General features: G+C 32.0%; 1 protein-coding gene across 1 annotated transcript; it reads left to right on the forward strand.

The window, feature by feature from the left end:
- Nucleotides 1-1106: 1106 nt before the first annotated feature.
- On the forward strand, nucleotides 1107-13692 carry LOC129967056 (uncharacterized). Its single transcript, XM_056081702.1, has 5 exons — nucleotides 1107-1256; nucleotides 5480-5616; nucleotides 9214-9302; nucleotides 11863-11964; nucleotides 13493-13692. Exons 1-5 carry the CDS (start codon nucleotides 1110-1112, stop codon nucleotides 13624-13626), a joined length of 609 nt encoding a protein of 202 aa, XP_055937677.1. The 5' UTR covers nucleotides 1107-1109; the 3' UTR covers nucleotides 13627-13692.
- Nucleotides 13693-16822: the final 3130 nt, after the last annotated feature.

Genomic DNA, 16822 nt, shown 5'->3' on the forward strand with positions numbered 1-16822 from the left:
TTAATGGAGATCATGAACAAAAGAACTCTCTGGTAACTGAACGAATGACCAAACGAGTGCAGATTCAACAAAGGAACATATTTAATTAGAAACTAATGTGGTTGTAGCCATTTAGAACTTTTCAGTATTCAATGGATTTAGAATGAAAACATTCGATATTCAAATAAGATGAGAGCGATAAGAAGAAGTCATTCTATCAAGAACAAGAAAGGAACTGTGAAAAAAACCTGGAGTAAGAATCTTGCTGCTTTTTGGGTCAATGGAATGGCAATCACTTCAGTCAAGCAGCGAACGAGGAAAATGCTGAGAAGGTTAAAATTTAGATTAAGTAGCAAGATTCGATTTAGAGGAAATCGGATGAGTAATCTTTATTTCCCGAGTAAGAAGACAACAAAGTGAATAGAGTTTTGATAGAAAACAAAATATTTGGGTATTTGCAGAGCTGATATGCGCCTTTTAGAGCAAAAATGAATATTAATATAGCGCCCCTTTGAGAAAGGAACTCTAGCTATTAACACTGAATTTTAGTTTCAAGATTAGAAAATTTTATTAAACTTTATCTTGTATGACAATATCCCAAACCTTCTCAAACACAGAAAAACTTACTAATTCTGAATAAAATATCTTCCAATGAAGGTCCTCCCGGTGTGGCCAAAAACATAAGCATTAATCCAATTTGAAAATAACAGAGAAAAAATTATTTAAAAAATTTAAAAACAAGTCATTTATATATATATATATATATATATATATATATATATATATATATATATATATATATATATATATATATATATATATATATATATATATATATATATATATAGTTTGGCTGAAATTTAAGCAGACACACAGAGAGAAAAATATTTCCTTCAAATCAAGGTAGGAACATAGAATTCTGAAAATATAGAGTTTTAAAAGCTTTTACTGCACATGATATTTGACCATCTACTTCGTGAAAGATTGAATCCTTTCATGCCGTGAGGAAATACTTGTGTTGGATCCGTCACGTGAGAGAGGGCAGCTGAAATTTCGTATTTGACGAGACCCATCGATCATCGGATGTTTGATCAGTGCCTTTATAAAACTGACAGCGCTCTCCGGAATCTATGCTGAGTCCACTTCAGAAAATTTTCATGGATTTGTCCATTTTATTGGCCATAGTCTGCGCTCTGTCCTGGAAGTTAGGCACATCGGCCAAGCAGCCGGAGCCCGGGGAATGCGTGGAATCCTTCATTGATGTTTATCCACCTCAGGTAAGCATGGAATTAGAAAACAAAACAAAATTACAATTATAAAAACCTTAAAGATACCTATGTGTATCAAATTTTAAAAGAAATGTGTTTTCAGATTTTTTTAACAAAACAAGTTTTTTTTTAAATAAAAATCTTTATTTAACATAATAAGATTAAAAATAGCCGCATATTATTGGATTTACAAGGTTTTTTTTTTTTTTTTTTTTTTTTTTTTTAATGTTTTCGAAAAGACTGGATGAATTATATTCGATCTTTGACTTTGTAAAGATTATGTTTGTACTTAGATTTCATTGTGAAGATTTAAATGTTAAAGTTATATATTAAAGAGACCGATCAAAAAATACAGAAGAAGAAAAGGATTTGGCTACACCCCGCTTCAAAGGAAATAAATAATGCTTTTTAGCATTCGTTAACATGCTTTTCAACATCGTTTTGTTTGCTAAACGCAATCTTCATAAGTATTTTCGTAAAAGTAACACATATAGCGGAGAAAATATAAAGGTATTTATCCATAAACTATTGATTTTGTTTATAATATACAGAGCTTCTCATCAAATTAAACGAAACTCGCAGAATGCATGACAATGTTTTCGAAGCATTATAAAAAATATTTTGAATATTCAAGGAAATATAAGTATTTGTAATAAATACATTTTAATTGTACATATGAGAAACATGGCATGTTTTTCATTCCTTGTTTCAATACTAAATATATAGAAGAGTTTCGAACAAACATTTCAGTTACACACTATTTAGGTTCGAAAATGAACGTTGAAGCGAGGGAAATCTCAGTTGCTCTTTTAGAGAAATGAAATAATGAGAGTTTTTTTTTTCACAAATTTAGTTCTTTAAATTTAAAATGTTCTTATGAAAACCTTTATATCTTATTCAACACATGCACTATTTTCATGAAAATGCATGTGAATATTATGCAAATCAAATAAAATCTTTGGTGAAAATGGAAAATGATGTTCGGGTTCAAATGTTTCTCTCTTTCAGTACTTTTAGTCCAGCCCCCTTAATGGTATCTTTACAGAATTTGTACTGAAAAATGTGAATTCAACCTTTTTTTTTTTCATGGTTATCGTCCAACTTTTTTGGAAAATTCGAGAAATCTGTAAATTTGCAAATGTTCGAATACGTTTTGGCTCATATCCCTTCGTTTTTATGTCCGAAATATTGTTTTTGTTTAATTTATGTATTGTTTACTAATTTTAACTGATTTTAACCGCTGGAATCAATTCATACATGATATCCATGAGGGATGACAAACCGATAAAGTTTTGGAATCCATTGAGTATTCTGAAAGCGAAAAAGGCGCAGCTTGTTGTTATCTAAATAACAATTTGATGTTTTAAGACATGTCTAAAACATGTGTTTAATGATGTTTGTTAAGTATCGAGAAACAAATCCATTATTATTTTGCGGCTGGTATCTTCTGCCTACTATTTACTTTTTGTATCATTGAACATCATGTATATCTTATGAGATACAATTGTAAAAAGATTATTCTAAAAATAAATTATAATGCTATTAATCTAGCCATAAATTGTTGGACATACTTGGCTTACGAGTTGATTTATTTGTAATAGTGAAAAACAGCTGGAAGTCATCCCAAATGTCCCAACCCCAAAAGTATTTTTCCTTGAATCCAAAATCCAACTCAGAAATGAGACTAAAAAAAACTAGCAAATAAGGATTGGCGGGAGAGATGGGATAATCCCTTCAAGGGGTGAACAGCCCATCGACATTTTAAAGACGTTTCGGTTAGCCGAATGGAGGGTGATTTTTATCTTAACCGAGTATACACTGGCCATGGTGTATTTGCTGTGTATCAGAGTCGTTTCTTTGATCAAAGTTCGACTTGTCAGTGTGGCACTGAAAAAGCATCTATAATGGTGAGAACACAGACACAGATGGCCAAGAAATGGAAAGTCGAAGAACTCATCAAATATTCCAGCCATTAAATCTTCTATTAGGGACATTTTGCCAAAACTTTTGTCTTTAGTTTTCTCCTAATATTAAAAATGAACATACATTTAATGTATTTTATGCATTTTTTGATGTTTCACAATTTAATATGTAATGTAAAATGTAACTTTATTTTCCTTTTCTTTTCCTATACCAATATGCGTTTTCTCTAGAGGGTTCTTTATTCTTTGCAAGGGCCTAATGTCCAAGTGAAGTTTTTTCTTTCGTGCTAGGTGGGATAGTTCTTCGGCGCCTCACCAACTTTCCCGCATGGCCTCTGGCTAGGTCGGGTTATCGCGCAATATCCTAAATGTCCTGTCAAGACGGGCATTTTGACGAAGAAATTCTCTTTTGTTTTCTTTATCGGAAGATGAAACTCCACCTTTTATTATCATGGTTTATCCATGTTTGCCTTCCTTCTTCAGCAATAAATCTTGCCATCATGAATATTATTTTAAGAGAATAAAGCTATCTGTAGTTTGGCTAAAGACCCTAACAGATTAGACTCAAATGGGAAGCTGATAATCTAATAAATGGGTTGCACAGTCTGTCGAAACAATATTTGAAAGCTACACGTTATTCCAGAGCTTTTATCACTCATTATAACTCAAATTTTCTGTCCTTTCAGAAAATTCTGTCATTGAAAGTGCATGTAATTTTCATTTATGCAAAGAATTGTCACCACTTTAAAATTCGCACTATGCTTTCGTTACAAGCAAGAGCACTCACTTTATCTCTTAATAGATTATCAGTAAAATTAATTTGAAGGTAAACAAAAATGCCAATTCAAGGAAGCGGTTGATAAGTTACGAGCAATTGAAATGTATGCCCCCAAAGTAAAAACGTATGTTACTGTTTTTTAAGCATATCTCAAGATATGATGATGCGAATAAATTAAATTTTGTTTCGCATTGAATTGTTGTGAAAAAAAGTGTGCAAATGCGAAGTTTTATTTTATGGTTTTGATGTATTAAGAATAACGAAATAAACAATATATTGACATATTCGGGATTCATTCATGGAAAAGGAAATTAGTATAAAAACTTCGTTTAATATTATGTCTTTTGTTGGCTTTTTCTTAATTTTCTATCCATTGACGAAGATGAAACAAAAACATGTAGTTTTGAATAAATATTTTGATAATCATTTTGTCTAACATTTTCACTGCTGGAAATTGCTGACTGAGATAATTCAACTCTGCTGACTTCAAATGAAGTTAAAATAAATATATCGAAATAGCTTTTTAAAGTATTTGCCAGTTGCTGATTCATTTTAACGCAGGTTGGACCAATGGAATTCAGTTTACTGTGAAAGACATTCGATGTCATTTCCTGGCCGGTAATTTTCTAATAAGTGAACAAGAAAAAATCTAAGGATATTATCTTGAAAATCAAGTCAACACTTCTTGAAGCCTATTTAAATTTTGTATTTTTCAAAGCGATAATTTCTTTTGAAAGACCTTTGCAATGACTATTAGCAGAACTCAAGGATAAGCTTTAAAGGATTGAAATTTACCTCGAAGACGTTCATGTAATCTTATATCTAACATGTCTGAAAGTACCAAGAGACAGAACTTAAAAGTCAAAATGCACTCCGATATGCTTCAAGGAAGAGTCTCATCAAAAAGATGAGTACATCAAAAATTTAATTTATCTTGAAGCATTTGTTAATTAAAATAATTAGTTATTAAAATATGTTGAAACGTTTTTTAAAGCTTTCTTTCGTATAAAGAACATCGAATCATCAAAAAGAAAGATTAAATGTTCAACATTAAATAGCGCAAAAGTTAAGAAATGAATCATTTGTTTGAAAAAAAATATTTTTTTGTATCACATTGCTTTTCTTAAAAACTATCGAGTAATCATTCATAATGAATAATTTCTAGAAATTTATCATTCCAAAAATTACTTTGTAAATTGGAAAAAAAAAAAAAAAATTACACGAGGATTAACGCATGGACCAGGAACAGCAAAAAGAATGAAAACTTCAAGAGACATAATTAAGACTAAAATTTATCTTAAATGATCGATGTAGCACCCTAATCTGGGGCATAGGCAACACAAAAAAATGCCATCATTCCGTTATTTATATAAATATGGAAAATATTTTAAAAAGGAGTTAACAAAGTCAACTGTTGATGCATTCCCATTGTTTTATAAAGCTTTTTTTAATACTAAAAAGATTTACCTCTTTCAGGCAGTCGTTTGGCAATTAAGTATTACAAATTTGAGTGAACTGGCTCTCCATTTCAGATCATGGAGACTTGGTATGTGATGAAGCACACGGACAGTCTGGAGGTGGCGCCCACACCCGACTGCCTCATCATCAAATTCGGTCGCAGGATGAGTTTCAATTCGGAAATAAGGATCGACGTCATTTATTCGAAAGAGTGAGTATTTGCCTTCACTTGCGATGGAGCAAGGGAGGCATGGAGTGACTGGGCATTAGAATGTAAAATGGAAATAGTAAAAACTTTAACTTGACCTAATATTTTTAAAATTATTTCTTTAATATCTTTTTAAAAGCAATCTCTCAAGCTTTGGATAAATCTCCACATTTTAGACTTTTTCAAACAAAAATTTTTGGGGGAATTATGTTTGCCTGCGTGTCGGTGAACATAACAGAAAAAGGCAATGGAGTATACAGATAAAATTTATGTATGTGGTCTAATAATCAAAACAGTAGAACTGTATCTAATTTTATCTATGGAAAATTCTCCGTTCATGCAACGTTCATCCAAAAATAAGATAGATTTCAATCAAAATCTTAACTAAGCATGATCCAAATTATCTACCATTTGACCATGTGCTTTGGAACTTCCAATCGCGTAAACATGAACGTTATAACTCAGACGTGAATTAACTCAGATATATAGAATTCGGTACGTGGTGTTGCAACTTAACGTCCATCTCATTTTGGATCTCATCGGGTGAACGGACGGTGTCCAAAATGTGTTCTCAGAATTTCTCACTCTGCTGAAAAGCACGAAACACGCTGCAGTGCTAATATGCGTCATTAGGAATGTACGATGTGTGATGTGTGCACATTGGGCACATTGAGAGGAGAGCATTCCCGCCCGTTCATAAAACACAAGTAAAAAAAATGAAAGCATATTTCTCCGCAAAGATTTCAACTGGATTTTATCACTTCTGGTTGTGTCTATTAATTAAATTTTAGTTCAATGAATAGGTTTTTGATTTTGCCTCAATGAGAAAGAATGCTTAAAAATTGTCAGAACTCTATTAATACTCATTTCTGATGACATGGAAACAAAAGATTTTACATACAGTTTGCAAGACAGGAATAATAATAAAAAAATAAAAGTTCAATGTTTATATATTTTTAAAATTTATCATGATTATTTGGATATTTGAAAAAACATTGTCTACTTTTGTGTACAAGTTTTTCAATGGTCTTTACAATAAACCGCTTTAGTTTTGTATTTAATTATATGCATATCAAACCAAAATTTAAAGATTTTTGAAACGTATGCGGATGAATAAAAATTTCCTTTGCCCTAAATAAACAAAGAAACATCCCAAACTAGAAACAGATTCATAAGTATTTGATGAGATTAATAATTACGGTGCTCATTAAAATGAGTGGGATTTCTGGAAAAACAATAAATAATATCTGACTTATTAGCAGCCTTCAGATTCCAGTAATACAAAAAACAAACAAAAAAAACTTTCTAAGTTTATTTTATTTTTCGATCCGTCTCGAAAAGGAAATGCGGTTCTGAGTTGTCATGTCATATAGATATGCATGGACAGTAGAACACAGTAGATCCGAAGGTTACAACATCCTGTATAAAAATCACTAGAAAAATAGGAAGAGTCCTGGGTTCGACAGCATCAACAATAATCTCATCAAAAAGCTCTCGCAAATATCTTTAGGCTGGCTGAGATCATTAACTCAATATTACTATTCAAATATTTCCCAAACCCGGTTTTGATTTCGGTTTAGAATTACGAGGTCCGTCCCAAAATAGCCCTAATGTTGCTTTAAAAAACGTGACGTTGATATAACTAAACTAAACCAAACTAAAACAAATCCAAACCCACAGAAAACAGCAAATGTTATTCCAATTCAGAAGCCTGGCATGAATCCGATCCTACCGGACAGTTACCGACGAATTAATCTTCTTCTCAATAAAATAACCGAGAAAAATATTTAAAATAGACTGAATAACCATGTAGAAGATGTCTCTCCATTTCAAGTTGTATTGTTGTTTGGAAGCTTCTTAGAATGACTAAATTCATCATATCGGTATCTTGCAACCACCAAGATACCAGTGCAGTTTTCATGGACATTGCTAAAACATTCGACCGTGTTTGGATCTGCAGGCTCATTTATAAAGTGATACATATGAAGATCCCTGACGGGCTGAATGAATTGTTCTCTTCATATTTGTCTGGCAGACAATTCATTGTAAGAATCAAGAGCTCATTAACGAAACCTAGAAAAATCTAACAGGAGTAGTTCGGGGTTCCAAACTCGGAACAACATGTTTTAACATATTTATCTACGACATCCCTAGAATCCAGGAAACTAAAATCAACTTATTCGCGATGACACAACCCTCCTCTGCACTGATAAAGATTTTGAAGTCATATTAAATAAACTTACCGAGCACTTAAATGAACTGAAAAGGGACTTATTCAGTATAAAATCCAGGTCACTGTCATCAAATATAAAATCATACACTTCTCTTGGAAAAGAAACCTTCCACCACCACCAAAGTTGCTTCGAAAAGCTATACCAAGGAGTCATAACACAGTTTACCTTGGTGTCAACCTGGATGAGTACTTAACTTCTAAAAAGATTATTAGCAAAATTAAAAACAGCTACAAAGAATGGGGTAAAGACAAGCTTTATGCCATTCTAAATTTCAAGTCAAAATTGTCTCAGTAGAACAAGCTTCGTATTTACAAGACCATGCCCCGGTCCCCAATCTCCTACATATCACTTATTTGGGCGTCTGCTTCCAAGAAACACATCACAGAAAGGTGCAAAATGGGACGGTTTGGCAAGTCATTAACATGCTGTAGTTTATTAAAAACAATGACATCCGTAAAGGCCTTAACCTTGGAACATGGCAAGAATTCAAAAAGAAACTTTCAACCAGATTCTTCAAGAAAGTAGATAAAAGTTACAACATCACCATGAAAGAAATCCAACTTATGACACAATGTTTTCAAAGAATGTTTTAAGATTTTATAATAGCTTTATCATACTGACTTGAATCTGGGCCAATTTAACACACACACACAGAAAAAAAACACTAATGTAAAATTTAGCTTTTTTTATCTTTTTCCCCCTGAAATATCAGTTGTAATCAATTTACTATTCTACGAAAAATATTCATTTAATAAAAACGCAGCCACTTTCAATGGTATATTAATACCCATATCATGTGTTCAGTCCGAATGTTCAAGAACTATGTGACACGTCCCTCAAACCGACAAAATTATCTACACATCCAATAATTCGGTTTTAGGGGGGGGGGGAAGAAATAATGTCGAAATTGGAAAAATTCTTCAAATTGACTGAATTTATGATTTATAGCAACGCACTGTTTTCGATATGTTTCAACTAAAGCAAAGTGCATACATACTACAATGTCTATATGTAATTTTAAAGTATGTGCATATATGATAAATTTTCATGTACGATTTAGTTTGTAGTCTATTTGTTTATGTTAATTCTTATAATGGTTGCAATTGTTTTTGTACCTTATGCATGTTAAACATAGTTGCACGAATTTTTTTTATATCTAATTTTTTTTCATTAATTTCTTAGCTTTGTTTAATAATCATGGTTTTTGCATATCCGAATCTCCCTTTAAATCGGATAATTAACGTTCAGTTACATACATTTTTGTCTGACACTAACAATTCTCTTCTCTTAATTCTCATTTGCTGTTGTTATAACACTTATCACATGTTTTCAATCGCATGTTACTTAAAATATCCTTTTTCTTTAGGGGATCTGCAAATGCGGCAGAAGTTCCCTTCTTTAGGGGTGAAGTAAATGTTCGAGGAAAAGATCCATTCGGCGTCGATATACCATTAAGTAAGCTAGAACGTTATCGAGTATCATTTTTGTTCCCATTTATCTCCGAAATAAAATGTTGTTGTTGTTTCTTATGGCACTTGTCATGGCGTCTCTTGTTTTTATAATAGCGCCAACAGTACGACTTTGCTACTCATACATCACTCATTCGCTTGCACAACCCTTTTTTACAGGAGGGCACATTCACACATCTCACAGATAGAACAATGGAAGAACAACCATGCGCACACCGGGACTCGAACTCAGGACGCCCAGATCATGGGAAGACGCGCTACCCCTATGCCAGGACGCCGAACCAAAATAAAATGAAGCATTTTATGAGATATACACTTTCTTCTCTTTTTCTTCTGTTAAATATCCGCAAAACTCGAGGGTATTAAAATAACAATGGCAATCGACTAGATTGCTTTAACTTACTTGTCATTCTGGAAGTGTAGAGCGGATAAAAAACCTTTACCTTTTTTTTTTCAAGTAATTTTTTTGATGCGTGTCTCAAGAAAATATAGTAGTTACTCCAAACTCAAAATATTTAAAAATTAAGCAAAAATATTTAAAGTACGATAAAATGCAGCTTGATAAAAAAAAAAAAAAATTATTGTATCTTGCATTGGATAAAAGCATGGATGCATTCAAGAGGTGATATGAAAACCATTTTCTATTAAATGTCGTAAATTTATAAGCCCACGCTGACATTTAATGAAAATGATGGACTTAAATTACAACGAAATTATATAAAAAATTGACTTTTAACAAAGAAATTATATAAAAAGCTTAATATGCCATATCTGGGAATCTCACATTATTGGGTTTGATTATGGCAGCCATATTTTGAACAGCCTCTGTGCTCCCTCCCCCCCCAAAAAAAAACACGTCTTTCCTTTTACGCTATTCTCGTCTTTCATCCAATCAGGACACGGCATTTACAGCCCTTGACAGATTTCCTCTCAGCTATACCTTGCCGGCGCCTTCGAGAATGGGACCAAGCGCTGCCATGCTGTTTCTGCATATGTCCGAATATTTCCTAATGCCTTCTCAGGATCCTCCTAGTCCTGGGCCTACGAACCTTCACTCGGACACGGAATTTTTCTCTTTTCTCCTCATCCCATCTTCTCTCGGTTCGCCTGTGCATCACACAGAAATTTGCTCTACATTAAATTTGCTGAACAACGAATGTAAAAACTTTAAGGCCAGACATTTTATTAAAAGAATAATTGATAAATTCGAAGGAAAAAATATATTCTAATACATTCATAAAGTTAAAATCTTATCTAAAAATACATCATCTGTACGAATATTATTATAAAATTAAAATAAATAGACTAAAAACCAGCATATGTAAAAATTTTGAGATGATCAAAATAAAAGAAATCTATTTAAAAAATAAATATTCGGTGATTTTTTAAATAAAAAATTATTTATAATGATGTCATTATTCTAATCTTCACGGAAAGTCTTAATATTCGACTCGTGTCAGGACTATTTTTGTACTACTCGTCTTTATGAGTGGCTCACAGCACTGCAGCTGAAAATAATGACCTCTCCTCCATTTTGTTAAACTTATCTTACTAAATTATCTCACAAGTTTTTAATAAGATGTAAGCTTATGAATGTGAATGCTTTAAGCATTATGAGACTGGAGCCCATCGTTTTGCTCGATGACTCAGTTTGAATGAAAATTCTCTGTTGCTGTTTTTAGAAAAGTTTCATCCAGAGGATCATGACCAGAAAGTGTGCTTCGGAAGGTTTTTCATAAGAAACAGCGCGGCAGTAAATGAAAGGCATCCAACTCGACTCATTTTTCATTCCACATATTATATCGCGCGTTTAGGCTTTTCATTTCTTTCCGTTAAAGGAAATAACCTGCAGTCAGTAGCAGACCCAAGTCATCACTTTCCTTGCAAGTCCTACATTTTGTATCGAATCGCTTTACACAGCACTGAAATTCCAAGATCGAGTAACAGTGAAAAATTTTAGATCATACAAAGCAAGTCAACTTCCAGCTTTTTTAATCTCACATCACGTTCATTTTTTCAGAGCACTTTCTTTTCCTCTTGAAAATGAAGTAAATAACTGTATGAATCCATTTAAAAAAATTAAAACTGACGGTGCGATGCATTGTCTTCATTCAATACTGAAAATGCACTTTTTTAAAAATAAATCGTCAAAAGACTATCGTTAAGCTAAGAAAAATGCTCTTAAAAAGATTATTTCGCACGTGAAAAGATTCAGTAGGGAGGAATTCGTTTGTTACAAAAATCTGGAACCCCTTTTCATTTGGGATTGTAAAGCAAACATTTTATGAGTCATGTTGATGAATAAAATTTTAATGGATCATTTCAAATAAAAATAAATCTTCGATCTGTCTGTGTTTGGCAATGCTAATGAATACGGCATCTGATCATGATTTCACGACTTCTGAATTTATGAGATCGGAAACGAACCTCATCTAAACAAAGTTTTTAGATCTTTTAAGCAGAATTTGTAAAAATGAGAACTATACTCATTTCGTAGTACACATTCCTCTTTGAATTTCAACTTATTATTCTTTTTTTTTTTCCAGGTCCGAGATTTCCTCTCAATATAATGCTTTCCGATTTCGACGAGGACAACGGGTGCATGGCGTTCTGGTCCTGCGCTAATATTGGATCATCTATGGTTCAAAGTAATGATCACCGCAATAAAGTATCATAATTGCTCAAATGCTGGTTATATTTCAGACACTTTATGAAATGTCTCATTTAGTATGAACATCATTTTAAAAGAATGAGTTAGCAAAGAAATCTTGTTGCCAGAATTGCCTTAATTATTAAATCAAGGTTAAATTCAATAATTCTGGATCTCATAGTTTTATCTTTTTTCATAATTGCATGAAATGAAGAGAATTTCCAAAATTTTAGGTAAATATTTCCCGAAAGTACGTGAAAAATATTTTAAACAGTATACATATTATATACTAAATATCAACAAAAAGGTGAGAAACGCAACAGTTAACTAGAAACATCTCAGCAGAAATAGTTTGGGATTTAGTAGAATTTATATTTTTCATTTCTAAGCCCACATACTTAAGCAAAATAAATAGAGAAAAAAATTTTTTAAAGGAAAAAGTAACTTGAACTTGTAATTCAAAACATCGTAACAAACTAATGCTTTAGGCTTGATTACATCAATCATTGCATTTTTTTTTTTTTACCTAACGAATTACACCACTCAATTAACAAAAAGTTTATTTGTTCATCCTATAGGAAACTATCTTATTCATTACATTAATTTCTTTCCTTTTTTTCACAAACGATTCTCGCAATCTTCACAATTTTCAGTTTACAGTCCAATCCGAGACTACTCTATCTACCCATTAAGCAATAGGCAACCTCCTATTTCAACTCTCAGCCATTTTTAAATTCTATAATGTTTGTATCTTAAATTACAAGTTAACTTTTACTTACAAATGAACTTTTTACTCATTTACAAAGTCAAGCAAGTTAAAATAATCAGTGGACTGGTTGCTTAGTTTAATAATATTTAACGTTACTAATATTTCTAAGTGAAGTTGGAAACCAGTTAAATCAGCGTCACTCAAAAACCAAATAGAAATCATAACGAAGCGCACGACTAAGATTTCATTGTTCCATTTTCTTGATGTTATATACAAATACAATTTCTTTTATTTACTTTTTTTTTCTTATATTATATACAATACAATTTCTTTTATTTAATTTCTTTTAGTTAAGTTGTTAGAACCCTTCCTACTAACAGAAAAATAGAAGGATATCCTGAATCTATTTTTACTTAACGAAGTTTCATCATGTTCGTAATCAATTTTTTTTTTTTTTCATCACTGTAGAGCCTCAGGTTCTTGAGAAATTCTTCTTTCAGAAACTTCAAATCCTTTGTCTGACTTATTCTATCATAGCTTGTCTTATTTCCTTAACTATTCCTACTAATAGTTCCTTTTTTAATCAAAATGTCTGCCTCGACAGCCGGCCCGCAAAATAATGAATTGCGTGGCATGAATTCGATTTGGCTAATGTAGAGAATGTTTTAAAATCATTCAGTTACCATCAACATCATAGCATACAAACTTATTTTGTTTTAATTTTTATAAATAGATAGCAACAAACATATTGTTCATATTAAAAAGATTAATTTGTTTTTGTTTTTCTGCAATAATTTAAAGTATTTTTCTTTGACAGAAGGTGGATGGGTGATGTGTCAGTCCCTAGAAGTGGATGAAGAAGTAATCGAAAAGTTGACAGAAAACCTGGTAAATATAAGCAACATGACCGCAAATGACTTCGGCTGGACGAAGTATGATTCGTGCCTTTAAAGTGGGTGAGGCATCCATTTGATAAATTCTAAACTGATTAAGAAGCATAATCCACAGACTCCAAAAATTTACACCCATTATATATTATTTACTTGGAAATAAAGAAACTTTTAAAAATTTAATAGTGAGAAAGACTTTTGTTGATTGAAGGTGACTATGTGTGTGCGTTAGCTCTCAACAAGACAAACGTTCGCTCTAGAGCTACCGAGCTGGGCAGATATATACTTTGGAAATTAGGAATATAAACTTCGCAACGATTTTTTTTGAAATTTTAATTATAATTTTAAATAATATTTGTCCTCTATAAAATTCGGAAATATTTCAGCACAAAAAGAACTTTTTACACCATCTTAAAATTCTAAATTTATTTTATTAATGATACCACTTTATTTTCTTTCATATTTTTATTCTATACTTTTAATTAATTTAATAAAATATAACATAATCTCTACTAATAATAAAGATGAATGCGTCTGTGTGTTGATGTTCTACAGGCCAGATCGTTTGATCTACATCTACGAAATTTGGCATATATGGTGGGAATTTGCACTTCGGAGGGGTTTTTTTCTGTAATTTAATTGATTAAAAATTAACCGAATTTTTAGCTTTTTTCCACGATAATTTCCGAAAATATTATGAATAAATTTCACATTGATTCAAAATTAAAAAAAAAAAACTTTTTAATTACACTAATCTAATAATCCTCATAATAATATTTCCTAAAATTGACAATTAAAAAAAATTTTTTTTTGCCTAATTTCCCACAATTTAATGACATTGTTGTCTTAAATTCAATAAGCCATTTTAAATAAACCGTTTTCATTTTTTCAATAAATATTTAATCGCTTGATTTTCATCCGTCGTTGAAAGCTAAAGAAAAACTACTCTATTTAAATCTGCATAGTTTGCCAGGCGAATAAAAAAAATGAAGTTACTATACTGCAAAATTTAGTAGATGGATATTTAAGTTGTTATCACCTATATGATGCCGTGGTATTAGTCTTTATTGGGAAGACCAATATACATCATGAACAGAACATCTAAAAGACAATTAAAATAATAAAGCTTTAATATTCGGCCATTTGTCTGCATTATAGACATGAAGTTATATCTAAATGATTTCACTGAAATTAAATATAACCAATATCCTAAGTGTACCAGCTGGTCGTCGAAGGCGACGAGTCTCTATTTATAATAAAGATGAATGTGTGTATTAGCGCTCTACAGACAGAACATTTGAACTACAGCTGTCAAATTTGACAAAAATAAAGTCGCTACAAGCTAAATTCAGACACCATAGGAGAAAAAAAACTTGTTCTGCCAAAATATTTTTATTAAAATGAATTTAAAAAATGCGAAAAGGTGCTTCTATAACCGTGAATTTATTGTACAGTTGAAACCAAATAACTCCGATTTATAAATTATAATTAACAATTCAGACAAAAAAGTAAAATCTGTGAAATAGAACCCGTAAGCCAAACTCGGATACCTCATCATTAATTGCGAAATAATTGCAACTCTGTGTAAAAATGACAACCAATTTTATGGTTAACATTGTAGCATAACATTAACATATTGTAGTTGTTCAAGGGAATTTCCCAACAGTGTTATTTTCATTTACTGTGAAAGTAAACATTCACTTATTTAAAATGTCAAGGCAAAGGGTTCAAAAGAGCCTTGAGGTAAGAAAATTGGCTGCTAAACATGCTGAAGATGGAAAATATCGGAGCTTATCGACAAAAGTCATTCAACGGTTCATGACACCATAAAACGCAAAACAAATGATCAGGTGGGAAATAAGCCTAAGAGAACCCAAAGGAAGACTTTCACTGAAGCAGAACTGCAGTATTTAATAAGAAAAATGAAAGCAAATCCGTTTCTTTCATACAAAGCTAGCTATCATTGTTGAAAAGGAATTAGAAAAAAAAAATCAGCCTATTAACAATAAGAAACGTGTTCCATAAGGCAGATCTTAATGGAAGAAAAACCAGAAAAAAGCTTTTCATAAATAAGCGAAATGAGATCTAAGACTTAAATTCGTAACAAGAGTTTTGTTTACTATCTGTGTAGTTTTAGAAATGGATAAGAAAGTAAAGCTACAATACCGCGTGATTTAAAAGACAGATGAACCGCTATCATTTTTTATAGTGTCATGACGTCCGAATTTCATTACACAATGAACGAAGCATATAAAAAAACAATTAAATTAACACAGCTTGAGTGTCATACAGAATTTTGGATATGCAGTTATTATAATTGAACTGAAATGAAAGATAACCAATTTCCTTGTCGAATCAGCTGCTCACCAAAAACAAATGGTTAAGAAAGAAGGATTCTGTTTGATATCTGCTCAGTTTGCAAGTCAAATAAAAAAAAAGTGAAGTTACAATAAATCCAAATTTAAGATATAGATTAACCGGATACTGACTTTTTTAACAACGTTATGATGTTATATAACTGATCTCAATTAAAAAATTTCATGTACACAATGAAAGGAATTTAAGTAATACAATTAAAGTAACAGGGTATTAATATCAAACAATTCGATGGACTCATGGACATGAAGTTATAACTAAATGATTAATCTGAAGACAAGCATGATCAATATTCCTGATGATCCAGCTAGTCGCCTAAGATGACAAGTGTCGCAACTTATATTTCCTCTCTCGGTCTTTTCCCATTGTTTATGATCAGGATAGTCTTATCACTGACTCTCCGACCCGCACGAAGGCACACGGATAATAAGTACTGAATGACCGGACCGCCACAACAGCAACACTGGCAGGAACTGTGGTTGAGTCCTAAGGACCATCACTGGCCACGGTACAACTCTTCCCTAAGGAGTACGTCCCGTCATCGATGTGAGGAGCCAGACCCCCACTTTTTTGTGTACCCTCCAGGGTGGCGAGATCCAACCACCATGCCGGAAGCATCTCATCCTCATTTTGAGATCCCATTTGGGTTGATGATCAGGATATTAAATTTGGTGTATATCTTCATACCGAGTAGATTTCAATATAAGGCTTGTTTTTAATGAACGATTTGAAACTTTGTTGAACTTACAATTAAGATTTAACTTCAGAATAAATCAAAGGTGAAAATTCTGAAGAGTGTACCCATTTTTAAATACTGCTGCTCTTTTCTGTGATATTGGAGGTGTAAAGATGCTGTAGACAGAAAATTAGAAAAATTTATA

This window comes from Argiope bruennichi, chromosome 4 (assembly GCF_947563725.1).
Source record: "Argiope bruennichi chromosome 4, qqArgBrue1.1, whole genome shotgun sequence".
In the NCBI taxonomy this organism is placed as follows: Eukaryota; Metazoa; Arthropoda; class Arachnida; order Araneae; family Araneidae; genus Argiope; species Argiope bruennichi.

Coding starts and splice junctions, on each gene's coding strand:
- LOC129967056 (XM_056081702.1), top strand. CDS start 1,110: ATGCTGAGTCCACTTCAGAAAATTTTCATGGATTTGTCCATTTTATTG. Junction 1,257..5,479: donor TTGATGTTTATCCACCTCAG/GTAAGCATGGAA, acceptor TCTCCATTTCAG/ATCATGGAGACTTGGTATGT. Junction 5,617..9,213: donor GACGTCATTTATTCGAAAGA/GTGAGTATTTGC, acceptor CTTTTTCTTTAG/GGGATCTGCAAATGCGGCAG.